The sequence below is a fragment of the Oratosquilla oratoria genome, chromosome 2 (assembly GCF_046742065.1).
Source record: "Oratosquilla oratoria isolate Oo_2021 chromosome 2, ASM4674206v1, whole genome shotgun sequence".
In the NCBI taxonomy this organism is placed as follows: Eukaryota; Metazoa; Arthropoda; class Malacostraca; order Stomatopoda; family Squillidae; genus Oratosquilla; species Oratosquilla oratoria.
Genome location: NC_134778.1, coordinates 29,213,361 through 29,241,235, shown reverse-complemented (window position 1 = coordinate 29,241,235; position 27,875 = coordinate 29,213,361). Strand labels below are relative to the sequence as shown.

At 38.8% G+C, this 27,875-nt stretch overlaps 1 protein-coding gene across 1 annotated transcript in view; it reads right to left on the bottom strand.

Annotated features, from left to right (window-relative positions):
* LOC143037971 (uncharacterized) overlaps positions 1-27,243 on the bottom strand; it is a 53,065-nt gene extending 25,822 nt beyond the window's left edge. Inside the window, exons 1-4 of the mRNA XM_076206726.1 lie at positions 27,110-27,243; positions 23,728-23,923; positions 23,248-23,590; positions 17,903-18,171 (exon numbers count right to left, since the gene is read on the bottom strand). Of these exons, the coding sequence (XP_076062841.1) occupies positions 17,903-18,171; positions 23,248-23,590; positions 23,728-23,919 (804 nt within the window). The 5' untranslated portion in view covers positions 23,920-23,923; positions 27,110-27,243. The remainder of the gene's footprint in view (positions 1-17,902; positions 18,172-23,247; positions 23,591-23,727; positions 23,924-27,109) is intronic.
* Between the last annotated feature and the right edge of the window lie 632 nt (positions 27,244-27,875).

Genomic DNA, 27,875 nt, shown 5'->3' with positions numbered 1-27,875 from the left:
TACTAGCTAGGGACGCCAGAACCGGATTCAGCGGCGGATCACCGTGACTGTGAGGGATCAACCTCAGAACAACACCAAGTAAACCAAGTAAGTAAATCAAGTAAAATGTTACCATGTATATTTTGGAATTGTTATGTGGTCTGCTACTAAATGTTTATCTAATTTTCTCTTTCAGATCAATGACTGAACTATTTACCTGTTAAGATGGCTACTAGAGGATGTGAAAATTCTCCTGATACATTTTGCTATGTGTGTGGTTATCATATTGGGAAAAAACAAGTACTACATAAGATCGTGAGAGGTGCTAAAGTGTGGATAGCGTACAGACTCTATTTCGGAATGCCCATGGGTGACCAGGACAAGCCATGGGCACCTCATGTGATATGTGGAAGCTGCCGATCTACTCTAGAAGGATGGCTGAGAGGTACAGGAAGGGCAATGCCTTTTGCCATTCCTAGAATATGGAGAGAGCCGAAGAACCATCATGACAACTACTACTTTTGTATGATTGATGTGACGAAGTACAGGAAAGTGAAAGGAAGACAAGCTCTGCAGTATCCAGACATACCATCATCTAGAGCACCTGTCCCACATGATGATAGCTTACCAGTACCACAACCACCAGAAAATGCAAGTTTATTTTTATCATACTCTCTTTACTTTTAATTAACTTCAATATTAAGTACTTAATATACATTCACTTTCCTAAAGATATATGGAATACTAATGCTATTCGTCTTTGTTGAAGTTGCTATATTTAGTTATTTCTTTCTTTCCAGATGGAAGATGCAATGGAAATTTCATCTGAAGGGTCAGCAGGTAGCAGCAGCCATGAAATGGGAGACGAAGATTTCGCACCAAGAACGACTTCGGAGCCTCACTTTCCAAGTCAGAGTGAGCTAGATGACTTAATCAGAGACTTAGGTCTTACTAAGTCAGGAGCTGAGCTTCTTACATCAAGGATGAAAGAATGGAATCTACTAAGAGAAGACTGCAGGACATCTGTGTACCGGAAATGACATGAAGAATTTAAAATTTACTATGACTTTAGTGATGATATGTGTTATTGTAAGGATGTTACTGGTTTGTTTACAGCCCTTGGACTCGAACATGATCCTGCAGAATGGCGACTGTTCATAGATAGCTCAACACGAAGTCTCAAAGCAGTATTGCTCCACAATGGAAATAAAAACCCATCTTTGCCTCTTGCACACTCAGTACAGAAGAAAGAAAACTATCATAATGTCAAACAGCTTCTTGAAAAAATAAATTATGCCGAATTCAAATGGGATGTTTGTGGTGATTTCAAGATGCTAGCCTTTTTGCTTGGCTTACAAGGGGGATACACAAAGTATTCCTGTTTTCTTTGTTTATGGGACAGCAGGGCTGATGATGATCATTATAATAAAGTTCATTGGCCCCCAAGAGTTGAACTGCAGCCAGGAATGTTAAATGTTCTCAGACAGCCTCTAGTAGATTCGAAAAAAGTTTTATTACCCCCACTTCATATCAAGCTAGGGTTAATTAAACAGTTTGTGAAGGCTTTGGATTTTGGAGGCGAAACTTTCCAAGAAATTTGTCTCATGTTTCCCAAGCTATCTGAGGCTAAGCTCAAGGGTGGTATATTTGTTGGACCCCAGGTAAACAAAATGTTGAAGTCGGAGAAACTGGAAAGAGCGATGACGAAAGTTGAAAGAGAAGCTTGGTGTTCATTTCGTGATGTAGTTCGTGGATTCCTAGGAAATCACAAGGACCCTAATTATAAACAAATAGTGGCAAAGCTTATTGAGAACTTCAGGAAACTTGGTTGTCGTATGTCCTTGAAGATACATTTCTTGCATTCTCACCTAGATTTCTTCCCCGAAAAATTGGGGGCTGTCAGTGTGGAGCATGGCGAGAGATTTCATCAGGATATCGCAACTATGAAAAGAAGATATCAAAGACGATGGAATACTGCTATGATGGGAGATTACATATGGTCACTAGTCAGAAAAGACGAAAGCATGCATTCTAGAAAATCTCGATCGTCAAAGCACTTCTAATCATGAGAAGAGTCATCAAAACACTTGCAGTGCAAAGTTGTGTTGTGTATTTTGTTCTTACTAATATTGTAGCTCTTAAATACACTTCATATTATGAAAAAAATACTAGATGTTGTATAATTATCCTTAGAATGCTAAAGTAGATTGAATCAATTAACTACTGTAGAGAAAGGTTGCGTATATAACAATAAAATATAAAATTAAGAATAGATAAAGAAATATCGATGTTACGTCAAAACTAATGTGATATTTGGATTCAGTGACACGAAATACATATATAAACATGAAAAAATACAAATAAACAAAACATGTGTTACATTGTGTAATTTGTAGTCTATTGAAAAATTTAAATATTTGAAATAAATACCGAAAATTCTGGTCGGTGAAAAAGTAAACAATGATCGAGTAAAATATAGCTATTGCTTACTGCTAGCTGCTAGCTTCGGTTTCAAATCTCTGATTCTGTGAAATTAAGACGCTGAGAATTTGTGTCAACTAAAAGTAAATATAAAATTACTGTAAATCAATTTCGGAGGAACATTTACTCCCAACTGTAAAGAGAAACCTCTCTTTAAAAACAAAAAAGGATTACATCACAATTTAAAATAACAGTTGGATGGACTCAATAAGGCGAAAGAGAGTAAGTACATACTCATACATACATACATACATATACCAAGGCTTTTTCCCCCTTACATACTCGGACGAGTTAAAACCAATCTCTCGAAAAGTCTTCGCCTTTTCAATAAATTACATCTAAATATCTAGAAGAAGGTAAGATTGAACTTTCTCATTTTAAATTAGTCTAACTAAAGTAAGATTTTGTTTGTTTGGATGAGGAAAACAGATCCTTTTCCAACATATTTAAAGAGAGGTCTATTAACATCAAGACTCGGCATAATCTAATTCGCCATAACCAATAGTTTACCTCAGTGAATTGATTCAGTATTCGAGCCTGAAAGTGGGACTATTTGTTTATAGTAAAAAGTAATTGTTGATTTACTTAGCCAATTATTATTAAAAGGCTTAACATATTCGTGAGTAAATTAAGTTGTTTTATATAATAGCTTCAGGAGTTCAATTAAATGAGTTGGTCAAGTTCGCCTAGTATATACTAGGGCCTATTTGTTCTTAGTTGAAACCTTGTGTCCAGGTTGAAGTTTGTTTATTTGAATTATGGCCTATGTTTAGTGAAATCGAATTGTTTTAATTTGTTTATAGGCTAGTACAACCTGAATATTTTTTTGTACTTTGTATAAATACAGTCTAATCATGACTAGTGATAATGATAATGATAACCTTGATGAAGCTGGATTTGAGACTGCATTGGCTAAATTGAAACGAGAAAGGGGTATACTTAAAAGAAAAGTTACTCTGATTCTTAATAAATTAAAGGATTCACTCAATAAAAAGACATGAAGCATTCGTTTCTGTAGTAAACAATTAGATGTTATTAAGTGAAATGAAAGTTAAAGATGAACAAATTTTAGATCTTTTAAAGGAAAATGAAGTAGATGTTAAGAAATTTGACACATTTACTAGTGAAGTAGATAAGCAAGTAGGCTATCATATGGAAATAGATGAAAGTCTATCAGAATTTCAGGATTTTAAAATACATACATATACCAAGGCTTTTTCCCCCTTACTAGGGAGGTAGCCAAAAAGGAAAAGGCATAAAATCATTCCCACCCATTCCATCCCTGAAAACGCTCTGCACCCCCCCACCCCCCCTCCCATCTTAGCACCTCCTAGATGACGGGTCATCCCTGCACCCTGCCCACTGCCCTGGGTCAGAAGCAGTGTCGCAAGACACAGCACATTCACAGCAAGGCCGCTTCATTAAATCAGCGACCCCCCCCCTCTCCGTCCCCCCATATAAAGGAGAGGACGGGGAGAAATCCCTTCGGGCTGCGTCAAAATTTTGCTCACACACACTACCTCACCCCCCATCCATTCCACCTCATGCATCACAACATCTTCCATATACAACCATTCTCCATTCACCCCTATCTTCTGTCCTCTCCCGTCCTTCCTCAACAGACATTCCCCTCTTCCCCAAAGCACCCTTCACCCTATCCATCCATCTCATCCTAGGATGTCCCCTCATGTTCACTCCCTCCACATCTGCCTTCCATACCTCTTTTACTAGTCTTTCTTCACTCATTCTTTCCATGTGTCCAAACCATCCCAATACTCTTTCATCAACCCTATCTCCCAGCTCCTTTTCCACCCCTGTTCTCCTCCTCACCTCCTCATTTCTCACTCTATCCAGCCTAGTAACCCCTATCATACTTCTCAGACACTTCATCTCAAACACATTCAAGCTCCTTCTCTCTTCCTCTCTTATGTTCCATGTTTCTGCTCCGTACAGTGCTGTTGGCACAATCACTCCTTCATACAGTCTTCTCTTAGCATCCATTCCCAAATTTCTATTCCTCATTACACTTTTTAATCCACCAAGGCATTTACTCGCTTCTCTCAATCTACATTCTACCTCCACCTTTACTCCACCTTTCCCTGCCACATTTGCATCCAAGTATCTAAAACTATCCACTTCCTCCAGTTGCTCTCCCTTAATGCTCACTTCCAGTCTACTGCCACTTTCACCCCTTGTACATCTCATCACCTTACTTTTACCCACATTTATCTTCAGCTTTCTTCTATCACACACTCTCCCAAACTCTGTCACCAACTTCCTCAATCCCTCCTCCGATCCTGCCACAAGCGCAGTGTCGTCCTCAAACAACAGCTGGCTCACCTCCCACTTTTCTCCATTTTCTTTAACCATCTCCAATCCCCGACCCACTACCCTTGCATCTACCTCTCGCACCACCCCCATGTATAAGTTGAACAGCCAGGGTGACATAACGCATCCTTGACAAAGTCCCACCTTTACCTCAAACCACTCACTCTCTCCATTTCTAATCCTGACACAAGCTCTACTACTCTCATACAAACTCCAGAAGCTTTCCTCCTATCCCATATATCTCCATAACCTCCTACACTGCCTTTCTGTCTACCCTGTCTTAAGCCTTTTCCAGATCCATAAAGGCCCAAAAAACATCCTTCCCCTTTCCTATAGCTTTCTCACATATCTGTCTTACCACAAAAATCTGATCTACACAACCTCTACCTGTCCTAAATCCACACTGTTCCTCACCAATCACTCCCTCTGTTCCTCTCCTAATCCTCTCAATCAAGATCCTCCCATAAGCCTTCCCAACCACACTTAACAAGCTAATCGCTCTGAAACTACTACATTCACACTTGTCCCCCTTTCCCTTGTAAAGTGAAACTATACAAGCACTCCTCCAGTCCTCCGGCACTCTACCTTCTCTCCAGCAAACATTAAATAACCTCACCAACCAGTCCACCATCACTGTACCTCCTTTTTTAAGACATTCTGCATGGCATCCATCCAGACCAGATGCCTTACCTGCTTTCATCATCTTAACTGCTGCCTTCACTTCATCCTTCCTTATTTCTCCTCCATTTTCCTCACTCATCACTCTCATTTTCTTAGCATTTCCCACTGCAGCTATCTTTCCCTCCCTATCCTCCTTCACATTTTGCAACTCCCTAAAATATTCTGCCCATCTTCCCCTTACTGCCTTCTCCTCCATTATCATCTCTCCATCTGCCCCTTTTACCTTTTCTTCTCTACTTGATTCGCCTCCTCTTCCTCTCTTAATTTCTTTCCAAAACATAGAGAAATGATGACACTTTTATACTATGACTGTCCCTCCGTTATGCTGTCCCCCAACCCCTTGTTGCTGTCCTGTACCATTTCTCTGAGTATTCTTTTTCTGTGGTGGGGGAAAAGAATACTGCCACCAAGTATTCCCACTTGGATCGTAAGAGGCGAGAAGAAAGGGACGGGGATTGGGACTAGGCATCCTTCTCCTTGTAGCCCCACAGGGCACATTCCTAAAAGTAAAAGCAAAGGCATAAGAGGGTCTGCAAGTTCTCGGACCAGCACCCTTAGGTTTGGGTCTTTAAATGTGCGTGGATGTGGTACAGATGAGAGTAAAAGGGAAGAGATAGGTAGTATGTTTGTGAGAAGAAAGATGGATGTGTTAGCTTTGAGTGAAACTAAGCTGAAAGGGAAGGGCGATTGTAAGTTTGGGAGTGTAAGTGGGAGGTTATCAGGAGTGAAGAGAGGGCGAGGGAGGGAAGGGGTGGCTATACTAGTAAGTGAAGAGATAGGTAAACGTGTAGTGGAGTGGAAGGAGGTTTCCTCAAGGATAATGTGGATGAAGGTGAAACTGGGAAAGGAGATGTGGGTTTTTGTAAGTGCATATGGGCCTGGCAGTGAGAAGAGTGTAGAACAAAGGGAGGCCTTTTGGATAGATTTAAATGAATGCATAGAGGGTTTAGGGAGAAGTGTAAATGTAATAGTACTGGGAGACCTTAATGCTAGGGTAGGAAAGGATCCAATTGATGGAGTGGTTGGGAAATGTGGAGTTCCAGGAAAAAATCGTAGTGGAGAGTTGATGGTGGAAATGTGTCTAGAAAGAGAGTTGATGATAGCAAATACAGTGTTTCGGAAGAAAGTCAGGCATAAGTACACATGGGAGAGGGTGGAGGGAAGGGTGGTAGATAGAGCTTTAATGGACTATGTAGTGGTAAATAGGATTATGATAGGAAGAGTTAAGGATGTACATGTACTAAGGGGAGAGGGTGGGGGAATATCAGATCATTTTCTGGTGGAAGGTAAGTTGAGAGTGGAGGACAGATGGAGAAAGAGGAAAGGGACAAAAGGTAGGGAGGTGCTTAGAGTGAACTCTTTAAATGAAGAGGAAAAGGAGAAGGAGTACAAGAAGAAGCTGAAGGAGGAGTGGGAGGGAGTGAAGGATAGAGTAGAGGTAGGTGTGGAGGAGGAATGGGGATGGTTCAAGGAGGGAGTCACAAAGTGTGCAAAGATGGTGTGTGGAACAAGAAGGATGGGAGGAAATAGAAGAAAGGGTAGTGAATGGTGGGATGAGGAAATGAAGAAGGTTGTAGAAGAGAAGAAGCGAGCTTACACAGATTGGTTACAAAATAGGACGCAGGAGTCATATGAGATGTACAAAGAAGAGAAAAGAGAAGTAAAGAAAAAGGTAAAGGAGGCAAAGAGGAGAGCAGATGTAAAATGGGGTAAGAGTATGACAGAAAATTTTGAAAGTAATAAAAAAATGTTTTGGAAAGAAATTTTAATATGGCAGGGAATAAATCCAATAATCACTCTGCAAGCTCTATAGATGCTGATAGATTTGTTGAAACACTCAATAGGCTAGACCATTTTGATACTAAACCACCTCCCTTATCATGCGGCATTTTTGATGGAACAGAAAAGGATAAATTTGCCTTTTCTTCTTTCCTCAATCAGTTTAATAATGTCATAGGTAATAAGGAGAGTATGTCCCAGGCAGTGAAGCTTAGTTATTTACATAGTTATCTTAGGGGTTATGCTTTGAAAATCATTAGCCATTTGTCTATCATAAATGAAAATTATGATACTGCACTAAAATTATTGAAGGATGAATTTCTGGATGTACCCTTTATACTGGATGAAACTTTCAGAAGGATTCTAAGAGCAACAGTTCCTCAAGGATATGACAAGGAGTTTTTTACATTAAAGTCATTCATCACTGAAATAAGAGCATACATTTTTTAATTAAAGTCTAATTATGGTTATGATTTTACAGTGAAAGATTCTCCTGGAAATTTACTATTGAGTCATATTCTCTTTAATAAGTTGCCTACAGGATTAAAAAGGGAACTGGTTCATAAATAAATTATAATAGCAACTATCCTACCTTGACTGAAATCTTTGAGTCATATAATGACATTATTAAGACTCTAATTAAGACCTGTAAAACTACTTTGCCTAAATCTGATAAAATCATTAAGGCCAAAGGAAATTAAAAAAATGCACTCGAAGAAAATAAAAGTTCTCTTCAAAATTTTAAGACCAGTCGAAATAAGGTTGTTCCCTCTAAAAACCTTATTTGTAAATTGTGCAGCGCATCAGGTCACTCTATGGGACAGTGTGAAAAATGTTCAACTCTTAAGGATAAGACAGAGAGAGTACAGGAGTTAGGTCTCTGTGCACGTTGTGCTGGATTTGGTCATAAAGAAGATGAATGCTTTGGCAAGCAAAATAAATTAAAATATGGCTGTAAACACTGTAATTCTCATGGCCATATAGCACCCCTTTGTCCTGAATTTAAATGGCCTAATACATACATATACATACATATACCAAGGCTTTTTCCCCCTTACAAGGGGGGTAGCCAAAATGAAAATGGCATAAAATCATTCCCCCCCCCATTCCATCCCTGAATACACTCCACACCCCTCCACCCTCCCTCTTATCTTAGCACCTCCTGAATGACGGGTCATCCCTGCACCTTATCCACTGCCCTGGGTCAGAAGCAGTGTCGCAAGACACAGCACATCCACAGCAAGGCCGCTTCATTAAATCGGCAACCCCCTCTCTCCATCCCCCCATTGCATAAAATGAGAGGACGGGGAGAAATCCCTTCAGGCTGCGTCAAGTTTTGTTCACACATACCACCTCACCCCCCATCCACATCATGCAATCACAACATCATCCATATACAACCATTCTCCATTCACCCCTGTCTTCTGTCCTCTCCCGTCCTTCCTCAACAGACATTCCCCTCTTCCCCAAAGCACCCTTCACCCCATCCATCCACCTCATCCTAGGACGTCCCCTCATGTTCACTCCCTCCACACCTCTTTTACTAGTCTTTCTTCACTCATTCTTTCCATGTGTCCAAACCATCCTAATATTCTTTCATCAACCCTATCTCCCAGCTCCTTTTCCACCCCTGTTCTCCTCCTCACCTCCTCATTTCTCACTCTATCCAGCCTAGTAACCCCTATCATACTTCTCAGACACCTCATCTCACACATTCAAACTCCTTCTCTCTTCTTCTCTTATGTTCCATGTTTCTGCCCCATACAGTGCTGTTGGCACAATCACTCCTTCATACAGTCTCCTCTTAGCATCCATTCCCAAATGTCTATTCCTCATTACACTCTTTAATCCACCAAGGCATTTACTCGCTTCTCTCAATCTACATTCTACCTCCACTTTCACTCCACCTTTCCCTGCCACATTTGCACCCAAGTATCTAAAACTATCCACTTCCTCCAGTCGTTCTCCCTTAATGCTCACTTCCAGTCTACTGCCAATTTCACCCCTTGTACATCTCATCACCTTACTTTTACCCACATTTATCTTTAGCTTTCTTCTATCACATACTCTCCCAAACTCTGCCACCAGCTTCCTCAATCCCTCCTCCGATCCTGCCACAAGCGCAGTGTCGTCCGCAAACAACAGCTGGCTCACCTCCCACTTTTCTCCATTTTCTTTAACCATCTCCAATCCCTTGCCCACTACCCTTGCATTTACCTCTCGCACCACCCCATCCATGTATAAGTTGAACAGCCAGGGCGACATAACGCATCCTTGACGAAGTCCCACCTTTACCTCGAACCACTCACTCTCTCCATTCCCAATCCTGACACAAGCTCTACTATTCTCATAAAAACTCTTGACAGCTCCCAGAAGCTTTCCTCCTATCCCGTATATCTGCATAACCTCCCACAGTGCCTTCCTGTCTACCCTATCATAAGCCTTTTCCAGATCCATAAAAGCCCAAAAAACATCCTTCCCCTTTCCTATAGCTTTCTCACATATCTGTCTTACCACAAAGATCTGATCTACACAACCTCTACCTGTCCTAAATCCACACTGTTTCTCACCAATTACTCCTTCTGTTCCTCTTCTAATCCTCTCAATCAAGATCCTCCCATAAGCCTTCCCAACTACACTCAACAAGCTAATCCCTCTGAAACTACTACTTGTCCCCTTTTCCCTTGTAAAGAGGAACTATACAGGCACTACTCCAGTCCTCCGGCACTCTACACTCTCTCCAACAAATATTAAATAACCTCACCAACCACTCCACCATCACTGTACCTCCCTTTTTCAGACATTCCGCATGGCATCCATCCAGACTAGGTGCCTTACCTGCTTTCATCATCACAACTGCCTTCACCTCATCCTTCCTTATTTCTCCTCATTCATCACTCTCATTTTCTTTGCACTTCCCACTGCAGCAATCTTTCCTTCCCTATCCTCCTTCACATTTAGCAACTCCCTAAAATATTCTGCCCATCTTCCCCTCACTGCCTAATACTAGTAGTAATCATCTTTGTTTAACATCTCAACAAAAATCTGAAAATGATTACATTTCCCCTACTGTAACTTTGGAATTTATTCGTGGTAAACAGAGTAAGAAGATCAGATGTCTAATTGATACAGGGAGTCAGCGATCCTACATGTCAGCAAGAGTTGCTAAAGAGCTGTGTACGGATTTAGACTCATTGAATATGATAGACTTCAATATAAAAACATTCATTGGAGCTGAAGTTAAGAGCTTTAAGCAAACCTTAATAGGTGTTAAAATGAATAAGATAATTCAAATGCCATTTCTTATTGACCCTTCACTCAGCATAAGTTTTGTTGTACCGGGTATGAATGAAGCCCTAAAAAATATAAAAGATCAAGGTTTTGAATTGGCTGATGAAGCCTTTGGATTAAATCAGGATAATGAATTAATAGAGGTGGATGCATTGATAGGAGTAGACTTGCTTCAATTCCTTCCAGAATGTTCATTTGCCCCGTGCTTGCAAGGGAGCTGCATGGTAATTGGAAATAAAGTAATTCCTATTGGTAATGTCAATCATTTCTTGACTAGGAAACAGGCTTCTCAAATTAGTAAAAAAACTGCAAGTAATGAAGTTCAAAATTATCAATGTCAGAAGTCTTCTAAAGTTCATGACACCTCAGTTAATCTGATACTTAATCCAATTAAATCTTATTTTAATCCTCTAGAAAACATTCTAAGTGATTCAGATATTGAAAATGGGATAGAATATCTCTTTAGCTTGGAATCTATTGGAATTAGTAAGAATGAAATTTATAGTTCAGAGGATCAAGAACAAATTACTAGATTTAATGAAGCTATTCAGTTTAAAGATGGCCATTACCAGGTTAAGCTTCCTTGGCATTCGGAAAAAAAATAGAACTGTTCCCTTCTAATTTTCAGGTTGCCAGAAAAGTTTTAGGGAGAGTCTCAAAAAATCTTAAAAAGTTAAATCTTTATGAAAAGTATGAAGAGGTCTTTGATAAGCAGCTTCAGGATGGAATCATAGAGCAGATTGAAATAGACTTTTCTGATGAAAAGGTGAATAATCACACTTGGATTCCACATAGGCCAGTAATTAAGATGGAAGAGCAGGTCTCAACTAAGATTAGACCAGTTTTCAATTGTTCACTAAAAACTGATAAGAATCTACCTTCTTTGAATGAGGCTGCATATACTGGAGTTGATCTAATGGAGTCCTTGCTTAAACTGTTATTTTGCTTTAGAACTAATGATATAATCTTGCTGAGTGACATCAAGCAGGCCTTCCTGTCAATTAGGCTCAGCCAAGAGTTTGACAAGAACCGTTTTTGTTTCCTTTGGGAAAGGGATAAATTGACTGCTTATAGATATAGAACTCTAGTATTTGGATTTACATCATCACCCTTCATTCTACATTATGTAATGAAGAAACATGCCAGTAAATTTCCTCTTGACAAATGCACTAACATTCTTTCCAGTCAATTCTATGTTGATAATTTAATATTCACAGGTAATAATTTTAAGGAAATGACTGACCTTTATCGGCTTTGCTATGAAAGAATGGCTCTTGGTGGTTTTATTTTAAGATCTTGGAATTCAAATTCACTTGAACTGAGACAACTGATAGAAAGGGATGGCAAATTGGTTGAACACTCAAATGAGACAGAAAATTCTAGGTTACAGATTTAATCCTAATATAGATGAGATGCAGCTTGCGCCTGTTGAATTTCGCTCTCAATACTAAAAGACAATTGCTATCCGAGACTTCAAGTTTATTCGATCCACTGGGGTTAGTCTTACCCATTAGTATCAAAGGAAAGTTATTGATGAGGAAGGTGTGGCAACACAAATTAGGATGGGATGAAAAATTGCCTGAGGACATAATAAATGAGTGGAATATCAAACCAGACTTTGAGAAAGCTAATCAGGTCTCCTTTAATAGGCAGGCATTAAATGAGAATGAAGAGTATGGACTTAATATTTTTTAGGGACAGCTCACAAAATTGCTTTGGGTTTGTTGCTTATGGTACCAGTAAGGAAAGTAGTTCCCTCTTATTTGCTAAAGCAAAAGTGGCTCCTGCTAACAAGGAAAAAGGACATAGTATCCCAGTCTTGGAGCTACTTGGAGTGATTCTTGCTTTAAAGTGCATCTCCACTATTTTGAATGCCTATTCCAATATAAGATTCAACTATATTAATATTGCTGTTGATGCACAAGTTGTGCTCAACTGGTTATAACCAGACAGACTAAACTGAAATCTAAGTTTGTCAAAAATAGAATAGGTGAGATGGATAGTAAACTACAACAGCTTGAAAGGGATTATAACATTCCCATTAGTTTTAATTATGTCAAAACTGAAAATAATCCTGCTGATCTCTTAACTAGAGGCTTAACCTACAACAAATTCATCGATTATTTTGAATTTTGGCTCAAGGGACCAGATTGGATGAAATATGATTTAAATACCTGGCCTAAATACCCATTGTTGAGTGTGGGTTTTAATCTGATAAATCAAAATATCAATACTCACAATACCATGCAAGGGAAGGAAGTTGAAATCAAACCTATTTTTGACATTAATCAATTTTCAAACTATAATAAAGTTATGAAAATCACTGAGTATCTCTTCAAGTGGATTTGTATGAAGAGTGGTGAAAACTCTCATGAGAAGGCATTGGATTACTGGATCATGATAAATCAGTCAGTCAGTTTTGCTAAAGAAATTAGCTTCCTTAAACAAGTGGAACTCAAGTCAAGTAACTTTAAAGATTCAGAAGTGCCTTCCTTAGTATTGAATTTAAACTTGTTTCTTGATGAAAAGGGCATCCTGAGATCATGAGGAAGGATTTCCAAATCACTTTATTTTGATTAGAATGTGCACAATCCTGTACTTTTGGGAAAAGATCACCATTTCACTGTACTTTTTACCAGATTTTGTCATGCTCAGGTACAACACATGGGAGTCAGTACTACCTTAAATTTCCTAAGGTCCCAAGGATTCTGGATCCCAAAGGGTAGATCTTCTGTTAAAGCTTCAATTAAGGACTGCAAAATTTGCCAGAAGTATAATGCACTTGCCTATAATTACCCTAAAGTAACCAGTATGCCTAAGCAGCACATGAATCTGATCAGACCTTTCAATCATGTGGGAGTTGATTATACAGGTCATGTGTTTTTGAGAAAAGATAATACTAATGCTTTGAGTAAATATTTTATATTGATTTTCACTTGTCTTAATATCAGGGCTGTCCATTTTGAGTTGTTGCCTGACATGTCAACTAAGAATTTCATTCTGGCCTTTCAAAGATTTTGTAATCAGTATACTATTCCAACTTACTTGTACAGTGATAATGCCCGATCATTTGTGAAAGGGGGAGACATATTAGAGAAAACTCTCGAGTCGAATGAATTTTTGGATGAACTCTCAAAAAACAAAATCAAACATGTAAGAATCCCAGTATATTCAGCATGGGTTGGGGCAGCATGGGAACGTCTTATCAGAACAGTAAAAAACTGTCTGTATAAGGCAATTGGAAGATCTAAATCAACATATTTTGAGTTTCTCACTGCCCTTTCAAACATAAAAAATGCCATTAATTCTAGACCTCTCACTTATAGAGCCAGTTCAGAAGAATTTGAATTTATAACTCCAAATTCATTCCTCAAACTTAACAACATTGGTTCATTGATGTTCAAAGATGAAACTGATATTTGGGTTAATGATGAAAATCAGGAAAATCTTGAAAATGCACTTTGCAAGCAGAATGAGATGTTTGAGGAATTTAGAAGATTGTGGTATGAAGACTATCTTCTGAGTTTAAGGGATCATGCAAAAAATCTTTACCAGAAAGAATGGTCTGACAAGATAAAGAAAGGAGATGTAGTTTTGATTAAACATCCAAATAAACCCAGACCCTTTTGGTTAATGGGAATAATATTAGAGATAATTATTGGGCATGACAATAAGGTTAGGATTGTTAAAGTGAAACCCATCACAACCTTCAAAGGTAGATACTGGAAACAACTCAAATCAAACAAATCCTCAAGCTCCATCTGCAAGTAATAGAGATCTCAAACCAAAAAGAAAGGCTGCATTAAAGCAGCGTGAACTTATGAAAAATAAACTTGATTATTTATAAATTATAAATTGGGTATTAGATGTTGGGTAAAATGCTACACCCTGGTTCAGGGGTGAGGATACATGTGTTTAGGTAGTGGTTTAAATACTGCACCCTTAATCTAAGGGTGAGAATAAAATGTTTTATTAAAGATTGATTTGAGGCATTAAATCTTATTGATTTATTATGTTTGTATCTATATTGATTTGGACACAAGGTTGCATTGCATTTGTTACAAATGCAATCTCTTGTCTGGAGTATATTAGAAATTACATAAAAGGTGATGTCATATTGAACTCATTTATTGAACTCTGGAGGTTTAATTTCATTAAAGTAATAAATTATGTATATTTAAATTATTGGATAAAATCTGAATAATTAATCATTTTAATGATCAATTGCTACTGATAATTTGTAGTCTATTGAAAAATTTAAATATTTGAAATAAATACCGAAAATTCTGGTCGGTGAAAAAGTAAACAATGATCGAGTAAAAATATAGATATTACTTACTGCTAGCTGCTAGCTTCGGTTTCAAATCTCTGATTCCGTGAAATTAAGACGCTGAGAATTTGTGTCAACTAAAAGTAAATAATATAAAATTACTGTAAATCAATTTCGGAGGAACATTTACTCCCAACTGTAAAGAGAAACCTCTCTTTAAAAACAAAAAAGGATTACATCACAATTTAAAATAACAGTTGGATGGACTCAATAAGGCGAAAGAGAGTAAGTGCATACTCGGCCAAGTTAAAACCAGTCTCTCGAAAAATCTTCTCCTTTTCAATAAATTACATCTAAATATCTAGAAGAAGGTAAGATTGAACTTTCTCATTTTGAATTAGTCTAACTAAAGTAAGAAATTGTTTGTTTGGATGAGGAAAACAGATCCTTTTCCAACAAGATTTAAGTGGGTGCATAGACAATTCAGAGAGAAATGTCAATTTAGTGGGTGTTGAGAGATCTTAATGCTAGGGTAGGAAATGAACCAATGGATGGGGTGGTTGGGAAGTGTGCAGTTCCAGGAAAAAATTGTAGTGGAGAGTTGATGGTGAAGAGGTGGCTAGGGAGTTAATGATAGCAAATACAGTATTTAGTAAGAAAATCAAGCATAAGTACACATGGGGGAGGGTAGTGGATGGAAGGGTGGTAGATTGGGCTTTAATGGACTACATAGTGATAACCAGGAGAAGAGAAGGAAGAGATTTCAATGTGCATGCTCCAAGGGGAGAGAGTGGGGGAATATCTGATCATTTTTTGGTAAAAGGTAAGTTGAGAGTGGAGGATAGATGGAGAAAGAGGAAAAGGACAGAAGGTAGAGAGGTGCTTTGAGTAAACTGCATAAATGAGAAAATGGAGGAGTATAGGAAGAAGCTGAGAGAAGACTGGAAGGGAGTGAAGGATAGAGTGGAACTAAAAATGGAGGAATGGGGATCATTCAAGGAGGGATTCACCAGGTGTGCAAAGTTGCTGTGTGGAACAAGGAAGTTGGAGGAAATAGAAAATTGGGTAGTGAGTCGTGGGATCATGAAGTAAAGAAGATTGTGGAAAAAAAGAAGTGAGCATTCACAGATTGGTTACATAATAGGATGAGAGAATCATATGAGAGGTACAAAGAAAAGAGAAAGCATAAGATAAAGGAGGCAAAAAGGAGAGATGTGAAATGGGGTAAGAATATGACAGAAAATATTGAAAGTAATAAAAAGATGTTTTAGAAGGAAATTAAGAGAGGAAGAGGAGGTGAATCAAGTAGAGAAGAAAATATAAAAGGTGCAGGTGGAGTGATGATAATAGAGGAGACAGCAGTAAGAGGAAGATGGGCTATTCAATTTATACATGGATGGAGTGGTGCGAGAGGTAAACACGGGTAATGGGCCAGGGATTGGAGATGGTTAAAGAAAATGGAGAAAAGTGGGAGATAAGCCAGCTATTGTTTGCTGACAACACTGCACTTGTGGCAGGGGCAGAGGAGGGATTAAGGAAGTTAGTGACTGAGTTTGGGAAGGTGTGCGAAAGAGGGAAGTTGAAGATAAATGTGGGTAAAAGTAAGATGATGAGATGTACAAAGGGAGAATGTGTCAGTAAACTGGAAGTGAGTATTAAGGGAAAGAGATTGGAGGAGGTGGATAGCTTTAGGTATTTGGGTGCAAATGTGGCAGGAAAGCAAGGAGTGGAGATAAAATTAGAATGTATATTGACCAGGCAATTTTAATCAGATGAAATCCTGTGGGAGATTAGCCAGTTGTTGTTTGCTGATGACACTGTGCTTGTAGCAGGATCAGAGGAGGGATTGAGGAAGCTAGTGACAGAGTTTGGGAGAGTGTGCGAAAGATGGAAGTTGAAGATAAATGTGGGTACAAGTAGTGATCAGATGTATACGGGGAGAATGTGGCAGAAGACTGGAAGTGAGTATTAAGGGAGAGAGATTGGAGGAAGTGGATAGTTTTAGATACTTGGGTGTGAATGTGTCAGGAAAGGGAGGAGTGGAGGTGGAGATAGAATGAAGATTGAGAGAAGCAAGTAAATGCATTGGGGGATTAAAAAGTGTAATGAGAAATAGCAATTTGGGAATAGATGCTAAGAGGAAATTATATGAAGGAGTGATTGTGCCAACAGCACTGTATGAGGCAAAAACATGGCAAATAAGAGAGGAAGAGAGGAGTTTGAATGTGTTTGAGATGAAATGCCTGAGAAGTATGGTAGGGGTTACTAGGTTAGATAGAGTGAGAAACAAGGAGGTGAGAACGAGAATGGGGGTGGAAAGGAAGTTGGGAGATAGGGTTAATGAAAGAGTATTGGGATGGTTTGGACACATGGAAAGAATGAGTGAAGAAAGATTAGTAAAAGAGGTGTGGAGGGCAGAGGAGGAAGGAGTGAACATGAGGGGGCGACCAAGAATGAGATGTATGGATGGGATAAAAGGGGCTTTGGGAAAGAGGGGAATGTCTGTTGAGGAAGGGAGAAGACAGAAGATACAGGTGAGTGGAGAATGGTCGTGTATGGATGATGCTGTTATGCATGGAAGGGAGTGGGTGGGGGATGGGGGGAGTATGTGTGAATGATATTTTGATGCATCCCAAATGGATGTCTCCCTGTCTTCTTTTTTTCTGTATGAGGGGATAGAGAGGGGGGTCACTAATTAAATGAAACAGCCTTGCTGTGGATGTGCTGTGTCTCACTACATTACTTCTGACCCAGGGCAGTGGGCAAGATGCAGGGATGACCCGTCATCTTGGAGAAGCCAAGATAAGAGGGAAGGAGGGGGCTGAATGGGAGTGGAGTATGTGGGGATGGAACAAGTGGGAGTAGATTTTATGCCTTTGTTTTTTGCTACCTCCCTTGTTAGCGGGAAAAAGCCATTGGTTTATGCATGTATTATCATCATTAATTACTCCATCATACCACTATTTACAAAGTTAAAAATCATCCAGTCTACTTTCAAACCCAACATACACTAAAAATTATACTATTTGTATGACTACTTGTGGAAATTCAAAGCAAACATTTCAGTTACTATTGCAACAACAATGTTCATACATAATTAGATGCAAGACTGGTTGTGATGACACTAGATGATGCTCCCATTGGACTAAGGCTGATGGAAGGGAGTGGTGAAGTGGAAGAGGTGTACATGTCCTGCAGATGTGAATGGTTTCCTGGCTGATGGAGATGGACAAGGTATTGATGAAGGTCATCCCCTGCATTCTCATTCGTAGACTCGGAGACCAGATGCCCTGCGATGACTGATGTAGTGGTGATAAGATTGTTACCGTTGGTACTGTTTGGTGCAGCAGCAACCATATCATCTGCAATAAGATTTGAGTATAACCTTCTTCTTAAATGCACTATTCACTATCACCTGTTATCTTTCAATACATATTTTCAACACATTCCATCTACTTTTACTCCTTCCTGGCAAACCATACTTTCCCATTACTCCATCCACTGGCTCGTTTAGTGTTTAATCCCCAGCATCATTACATTCACAATGCTTCCAACACATTCTTGTGATAATAATTAGTTGTTGGCAACTCTGATTAGCACTAGTGTATCAACTCTGATACACTAGCATATGCCAACGCTGTGTATCATTATTTAAAATGGTGACACGGTCGGTCTAGGTCCTGCATACCAAACTGTTTCCTACTGTTAATGTGTGTGAGTGTTTCTTTTATGTTATTTTGTTTTGTTTTATGTGTAGTGTTAATACTGTTTTGTATAATTGTCTGTATTTATTTTGTTTTTGTCTGTTATGCGTTATGTTTGTTATGTGTCATGTTAATGCCACGTTGTGTGACTGTTGGTAGTTATTTTGTTTTGTCTGTCTCTCTGTTAGATATGGTAGCCTGGTATTTTGTTGAATAAAGCCTGGAATTTGCCATCAAGCGTTTCAGTTTCATTCCAATTTATTCTACAAATACCCATCATGGTTAAGCTGCTGAAGCCATCCAGACTGGACACAGATCCCAGCTCACCTACGGTGGCCAAGGAATGGAAACACTGGTACAGGACGTTTACTAACTTCATAGAGGAGAGTGGAAAGGCCGCACCAGACAGATCAAGAGCTATAGTGAATTGTGTGTCCCCAAATGTGTATGAACTTATTGAAGACTGTGATATGAGAGTGCTATTACTAAACTAGAAAGTACTTATGTAAAGTTACTGAATAAAGTTTTTGCTAGGCATGTTTTGGCAACAAAACAACAACAGTCAGGTGAATCCCTTGATGAATTTCTAATGGAGTTACATAAGCTAAGCAAGGATTGTAACTTCAAGGTAGTCACAGCTGAACAATAACGGGAGGAGCTGGTACATGATGCATTTATTAATGGTATTGCCTCAGCATTCATTTGTTAGCACCTGCTAGAAAATAAAACATTGAATCTGGAGGCTGCATACAGTCAAGCCCATACATTAGATCTCACCCAGCATAATGCTGACATATATACATCTCCACTGCCTGTTCCTCATGCTGCTGCTTTAGTTCTAGGAGAGCAGGAACAGTGATGACCAGCAACAGCAGTCAACGAGAAAGGAGGTAGAAAGAAGATCACCTGGAGATTCAACTGTCGCTGCTGCATACTTATCTAAGAAGAAATGCTATTTTTGTGGTCAAGCATTCCACATTACAGGTAGAGTGAGTTGTCCTGCACGTGCTGTTACATGTAACAAATGTGGTAAAACAGGTCATTTTGCAAAAGTCTGTAGATCCAAGGCTAAGGCACTACTGCTACATTGTACACTCTGCTTACAATTGCTACCACTTTTCCAAAGCATCTTTCACATGCAGTTACTGATGTCACTGTAAATGGTCATTAATTGACTCTTGCAGTTCAGATAGCTTCATAAGTGAGAAAGTAACACAGAAATTAAAACCGGCAGTAGTTCCTGCAAGCAAGGAAATCTCAATGGCATCAGTATCTTTAAATACTAGTTCCCCTGGGTTTGTTACAGTAGACTTAGTGCATCTTGATCAAAGTTATCGATGTGTTCAGCTAAGGGTCTTAAAGGATTTATGTTGTGATGTTATCTTGGGTCATGACTTTCAGAAGCAACATAAAAGCATAACTTTTCAGTATGGAGGAAATAAGCCAAGTTTAAAGATAACTGGTAAAGAATCTGTCTGTGCATTAGCAACAGCTGATATTGAAGAGTCATCACTGTTTCTGAACTTGCCTCAACAGTGTAAACCTATTGCAGTCAAATCTAGATGCTATAGTACAGATGACCAGTTGTTTGTAAAGGACCAGATATCACATCTCCTATCTGAAGATATCACTGAGCCAAGCATATCCCCATGGCGAGCACAGGTTGTAGCAGTAAAAGATTCACTTGACAGGCTCAAAAAGAGACTTTGTATTGACTACTCCCAAACCATAAACCAATACACACAACTAGATGCATACCACCTCCCAAGGATAGAGGACATGGTACATGATCTTGCAAAATACAAGGTGTTTTCCACATTTGACTTAAAGAGTGCATACCACTGATTAAAAAGAGCAAGAGGAAGTATACTACTTTTGAGGGTGCAGGGAAGCTGTATCAGTTTTGTTGGATTCCATTTGGTGTCACTAATGGTGTAGCAGTATTTCAAAGAGCTATGGACAAACTAGTCGAAGATGAGAATCTCAAAGACACTTTCCTATACTTAGGTAATATTACTGTAGCTAGATCAACTCAGGTTGAACATGATGAAAATGTTAAGAAGTTCTTGGAGGTTGTTCAGAATCATAAGCTTACCCTCAATGAATCCAAATCAGTTATGTCTTTGCCTACGATCAATGTTCTAGGGTATTGTGTTGGTAATAATGGTCCTGACCCTGACAAATTACATCCCCTTCAAGAATTACCACCTCCTACAAATATGGGGTCTCTGCAAAGAGCTCAAGGGTTGTTTGCATATTATGTCAAATGGATCCCTAGTTTCTCTGATAAAATTCAACCTTTGGTAAACACAAAAACTTTTCAATTGGGTGAATCGGTACTAGCTGCCTTTAACTCCTTGAAAAAGGAACTTATAGATGCTTCTCTACGGTCTGTGGATGATTCTTCCTTTTGTTGTGGAGTGTGATGCTTCAGAAGTCACTGTCTCAGCAGTCTTAAACTAGGGTGGCTGCCCTGTAGCTTTTATGTCAAGAACACTCCAAGGAAGTGAGTTGTACTATCCAGCAGTAGAAAAAGAGGCTACAGCCATCATTAAAAATTTTCGCAAATGGAGCCATTTCTTAGCTAGACGGCATTTTACGCTGGTTACTGATCAGTGCTCCATGATGTTTATGTTAGACAACAGGAAGCGAACTAAAATAAAGAATAGCAAGATACAAGAGTGGAGGTTGGAGCTGGCATCATTCAGTTATACAATACTGTATTGTCCTTGGAAACAGAATGTTGTGCCGGATACCTTGACTTGTGCTTATTGTTGTTCTGTTTACCCAATGTCGAATCTCACTGACATCCATGAGAGATTTTGCCATCCTGGGGTCACCCGGCTTTTGCATTTTGTGCGATCTAAGAACTTTCCCTTCTCAACAGATGATGTGAAAAGAGTGTGTGCTTCTTGTAAAGTCTGTGCACAACAAAAACCACAATTCCATCATCCAGAAAAAGGGGTCCTCATTAAAGCAATCCATCTGATGGAATGCCTAAGTATTGACTTCAAGGGACCTTTGCCCTCTACCACAAACAATAAATACATACTTACAGTTGTTGATGAACACTCACATTTTCCCTTTGCATTTCCGTCCAAATATGCATTCAAAAACAGTGATCAACTATCTTGAATCTATCTTTAGCCTTTGTGGAATGCCCAATTTTATTCATTCAGAACAAGGTCCTTCTTTCATTTCCAAAGAACTGAAGATGTACCTTTCCCAGAAAGGGGTTACACCTTATCATCCATTGAGTAATGGCCAGGTCAAGAGATAAAATGGCATTATTTGGAAAGCTATTTGTCTAACACTTGAGACTCATGGTTTGAAGAATTAACATTGGGAGGTAGTACTTCCTGAGGTTTTACATTCAGTAAGATCACTCTTATGTACTGCAACAAATGAGACCCCACATGAATGTTTCTTTAGGTTTCAACGATATTCTAGTCTTGGAAATACATTACCATCACGGCTTTTGACCCCTGGACAAGTATTACTGCAACAACATGTTAGGTCTAGTATATACGAACCATTAACTGATCAGGTAGAACTTGTTGATGTGAACCCAATGTATGCAAACATCAAATATCCAGATGGGAATAAGTCCTCTGTGTCTATCCATGACTTAGCTCAAAGTCCTGAGAGTCCGACAACTCCAGTACACCAGAAGAAAGCACAGAACAATATGGACACTCCAGATTCACCAAAAATCCAAGATGCACACCTTCATAGTAACCATGACTCTCATGTACCCACTGAGCCCATTGAGTTAAGGAGGTTGACTCAGGTGTCAAAGCCCCCTGATTGTTACAGGTGGGATTAAACATGATTTGTTTGTTTTGATAATGTTGAAATTTTCTAGGAGGGAAGGATGTGATGATAATAATTAGTTGTTGGCAACTTTGATTAGCACTATCGTTTTTGCATTTGGCAGCGCTGTGTATCATTATTTACAATGGTGACACTTTCAGTCTAGGTCCTGCATACCAAATTGTTTCCTACTGTTAATGTGTCTGAGTGTTTCTTTTATGTTGTTTTGTTTTGTGTTATGTTAATACTGTTTTGTATGATTGTCTGTATTTATTTTGTTTTGTCTGTTATGTGTTGTGTGATTGTCAGTGGTTGTTTTGTTTTGTTTGTCTCTCTGTTACAGATATGGTAGCCTGGTATTTTGTTGAATAAAGCTTGGAATTTGTCATCAAGCATTTCAGTCTCATTTCAATTCCACAAACCCATACCTCCCAACCTATTCTCATTTTCACTCATAATATCCTTGATGATACTTCCTTCTATTCAACCACACATGGTGACATGCTTTAATCATTCTGTTCTAACTAATGTTATCTATATACCAAAAGGCTTAACCTCCATTACAAAGGCGGTAGCCAGCCAAAGCACTCACCCACCCTCAACCCATCCCACATCCATTTGTTTCCCTTCCAAAAATCTCTTAGTTCTTTGTGGATAAAGGGCTATCCCTGCCCCCTGCCCACTACCTGGGTCAGAGGCAATTCAGCCAGACACAGCACCAGCACAGCAGGGCACAACAGCCAAATCTGGTTTACCCCAACTTCTTCATTACATAGTGGCCATCCCTCCTCTTCACTGAGGGGGGGGGAGGCATTACCTGTACAATAGAGCTATGGATCAGAAAAATTTATCTAACAAGAACTGCAGAATTTGAATAGAGGAAACTATTGAACTAGAAAAAATAAATGAATAATCACTCACATACATATTCCGGTTCAGACCCAAGTTGATCAGCAGTTGAGCTATAGATACGATATGTCCCAAGAGGAGATGCAGGCGGTCTATATGGGTCAAGAGATTCTGTCATGCAAGCAATGTCAGGAAACAACTGTTGACCTTTAACTCGACCATCTTCTGCTGTTTCTGTTTCTATAGTGGTGGGTGACCCATGTGGACCCTCCACAAGACTCAAGAAAGTGAAGTTGGCTGAAGAGGAAACTGGCAATGAGGCAACAGAACAAATCCTTGCAGGGTTTTCACGATCATTTTTTATTTCGTTGAGATCTGAAGTTGCAGAATCCAGAAGCTCCTGATTTGACAATGTCTAGAAAGGAAAAATCAGATGTACTTTTTAGGTAACTCACACTAGATTCACAGATATATATCTTAAAAAAAAATCAACATTTTTAATAAATATTCCTTCATATTCCTTTCTCAGCTTAAGGTTTATTTTCAGCTTACCCTTGTATTCTGTCTCCAGGAGCTATTCATAATATTTTGTGTTGAGGGCTGAATAGGCCGAGAATGGTGGAGTGAATAGTAAGTCACTGTAGATACTGGTGGCAGTGGTGTAGATACAGCAGAAACAGGGGGGAGTGGAGTATTATCAAGTACAGACATTCTGTCATTCTGCCCTGTGTCAAATTCATCCATAGTTCTGCAAACAGAAAAAATTATAACTTAAACATACCCTTGGGGCAGGGGAAGATTTTGCTACACACCTGAGGGCCATAGGTCTCTGCAAGAGAGAGTTGAGGCAACCGAGTGTTACACAACTAACATTTTCATTTGCATACACTAGACTATTTATAATTCATTTTTGCTCATTTTTACCCAATCTCACCCCAATACTTTATAATTCTTGTATTTACACCTCTCATCAATCTCTCTTGTACATGAACAAATGATGAGAGAAATTGAAACAAGAGTTAGTAGGGGAAGAAAGACTGGAGAAAAATTGGCAAGAGTGAAAGCTAAACAACTTAGTCAATCAAACAATCTGTTACCCCAGGTCTCTTGTAGGGGGGAGACCCATGGCTCTCATGTAATTGGTTACAACCACCAGGTGGGCCCATAGGTCATTCAGGATAGGAATAATGTTGTTGTCTAGGGATTATTAGTGTGGGGCAGTGTAGGAAGTGGTGTTCAGTGTGTTCTGTATGGTGACTGTATCAAAGGCAGTTTGATTCTGTGGCCAGGTCTATTCTGTGTTGGTAATGTTTTAGATCTGGATGGTATCTTGAACACAAACATGCTATTGTGGTTTTTGCTTCTCTTGAGAGGGATTTTTCTTTGGGGGGTATTTGGTGAGATTTAGAGTTTGGTGGTCTCTTGAAGAACTTATTCAATGATCAATGTAAATGTGTTTTTGCATGGATGCACTGTGGTACAGGTGGTGGATTGTTGTGCATGTTTGAGTAGTGAGGTCTTGGGGTGTTTTTTTGTTATGTTTAGCTGGTAGTGCTTGTGTAATATAAAATGGATGAGTAGTGTTGTGGGCTCTATCATAGAGTTGTGTAACTATCATTTCATATATTTTATGGAGAAGAATTTAGCTTGTATGTATAGGTATCCAACTGGGGTACAAAACAGACTAGTATATGCAGATGACAATGTTCTATTTGCAGAGTGTGGAGACATAGAGTGAATAGGTTTGTAAAAGGTGAAAACTGAAAGTTAATGTATCAGAATACAAGGTGATGGTGGTATCCAAAAGTGGAGGGCACAAGACTGGTATACAACTGCATGGGGAGAAGATGAAGTATATAAAAATTCAAAGATATCTGGGAAAGAGGTGTCATGAGACTTTTAGGAAGGAGATACCAGGGACTTTTGGGATAAATAATTTCAGTATCCTCAATTGTTTAAGGAGTATAGACAAAGCATCAAGGAAAATTTCTTAGAAGACAATGAACTCTGCTTTGAAAAAATGTAGCCAGACTGTGTGGCAGCCAGAGATTTATAAGTGTTTGAGCTAGATTCTGAGGTTGATATTGTTTCTCTGGGGGTCTATGGGTTTGAAGGTGAATGATGAGGTTGTAGAAGAGTTGATGAATGATCACAATAATCTTAACACTGAAGAACTACAACAACTTCATAAGGACCCTCAAGAAGAACTGGCTGAAGAAATTACTTTAAAGGAGGATAATAGGCAACATTTTTACGAGAGAAATTAAGGAATTGTTGTCTCATTAGGCTACAACATCATTGTGGAGAAATGGTATCCTAGCATTGCTATTATGAAGAGAACCCTATGTTCAATGTATCTGACCACTTCAAAAACAGGCAACAACAGACAACACTGAACAAATTCTTTACCACAGGAAAAGGGTCTTGTGAATTCCCAGCAAAGAGAACAATGATTACCCAAAATTTGGAAGGTGATCCCCCTTACAAGCAATAACATCACGTCTCATCCACCTCCCCTACCTTCCATTTAACCATCATAACTCCTCAGTAAAGTTTTCATTTATGGTCATTCTTTATACATTTTTCAAGTGTAATTTTATATATGTAACTCTTATCACACTGCTTTAAAGCTGCCATATTTTCAATTAAATGCTTTATAATTTGTATTTCTTCAGTCTCAAAATGGATTAATACAATCTAGCTTTTAGGGGGAAAATTTATCCAAAAATTCAAACAATTCAATAATCAAACTGCTTCAAAGAATCAATTAAGTTACAATATAAAAGTTCCACTGTATATGATTATAGAATCTTTTTTTTCAATATATAGTAACCACAGGATGACATACTAGTTTTTCACAAAGGCTATATTTTGGCAGAAAAATTGCCAAGCAATATTTTGGCAATCATTTCAAGTATAGATACAATTACATTATGTGAGGTTAGATTTAACCACATCGAATTAGATTAGATTAGGTCATTCAGCCTATCATGATAATAATAATAATAATAATAATAATAATAACAATAATAATAATTATGATAATGAATACATCGGTCCAATTTCGGTATCAGGCATGATGTTGTCTGAAAAACATGGCTTATCACATTTCAGGCTTTTCTTGCCTGAAGCAGTCAGCTAGATTTTCAGTATACAATCATTTTACAACAAATGTAAGGAATGTACACTGAGTCACCAGTAAGAACATAATAATATACTAGGACTCAGAAAGCCCAATGAGGGGCTTATTTCCAGAGGACCCTTAAGAAATAAGATAACAAATGTATACTTCTTCCTCTACATTTCTAGCTTAATCTTACCATTTCTGACTTAATGTTACAAATCCAACTTTATCATGATTCACCTAGACAGTTAAAGAAAAAGATGACACTACCAAAAGTTGCCTGCCAGGCTCTGTAATTGCCATACAGTGAAAGTAAGGAGCCAATCTAAAATCAAAGAACAGTAAAACTGACATCCTCTATTACTTATGGACAAAAAGTAAACACCTATCAAATTTTACAAGAATAATGATAAGATGTAGACAAATATAGAAATAAAAGAACTAAAAGTACATACAGTAGACCTATCAGAGAAGGACACACTGGTCCTTGACTGAGGTCAGAAAACAAAATAAAATAAATTAAGAATGAACTGTCCTGAAGATATAAACTTGGTACGAAGTATACACGACCAAATGAATGACACTCCTCGCACAGTTCCCTTATCGACACTTATAATACCAGTAAAAATGTGATTACTGCCAAAATGCTGTACAACCATTCCCCTCCTAATAAATCAGGAGTTATCAAAACAACTCAATATTTTGGTCTACCTTCACACGATTAAATAATATCAAAAATCCCTTAACATGTAACTGTACATTGAAATTAGTTTAGAAAACACATTAGCATATTTATTCTATCTATAATACCTTGCAGTTCCTTGTCAAGGGCAGAGGCGATATTGCACTGCAGTTTTGAAGGGTCGAGGCAGACCCAACTACAGTTGTAAACACTCCCTCGGATGTAAACACAGAGTTAAGGTACGTCCTGAACTGACGCCCTGGCGGCGACAAAATCAGCAGTGTTACCAAAGCTAAGCTTTACCGCTAATATCAGCAACTTGCGCTCAGAAATTCTAGAACATGGATTGAAACCTTATTACTTGTTGCTATTCATATCAAATATACCATAGGCCTTTCCTCTCTTATAAGGGAGGTGAGAGGTGGCTAAATCAAACCACACACCCACATTATGCACAATTAAAAACCATTTAACCGCCCTTTCTGGTTTGCACCACGGGGATGAAGGGTCGTCCCTGTCTCCCGTCACACTGTCCTGGTCAAAAGCAATGTAGCGAGGTACAGTTCTTACACAGCAGAGCCTGGTAGCCAAACTGGTTTCTTCTCACCGCTTGATCATATGGCGACCCCTGCCCCTCCGTATCCACTTAAATATAAAATATTAAAGTCATCATCTCACCCATTCAGTCTCCCTCCATTCACTCCTATATTTCGCAGTTTCTTCCCTACTCAATGGATATTCCACATACATCCAAAACCCCTTTCGTCCCATCCACCCACCTTACTCTCAGCCTTCATCTAAAGTTCATTTCATATACTACTACTATCTACATTGTTTTTCTTTTCTTTCATCATCCACCTCAGCAGTGATTAATCCTATATGACAATCACCTTT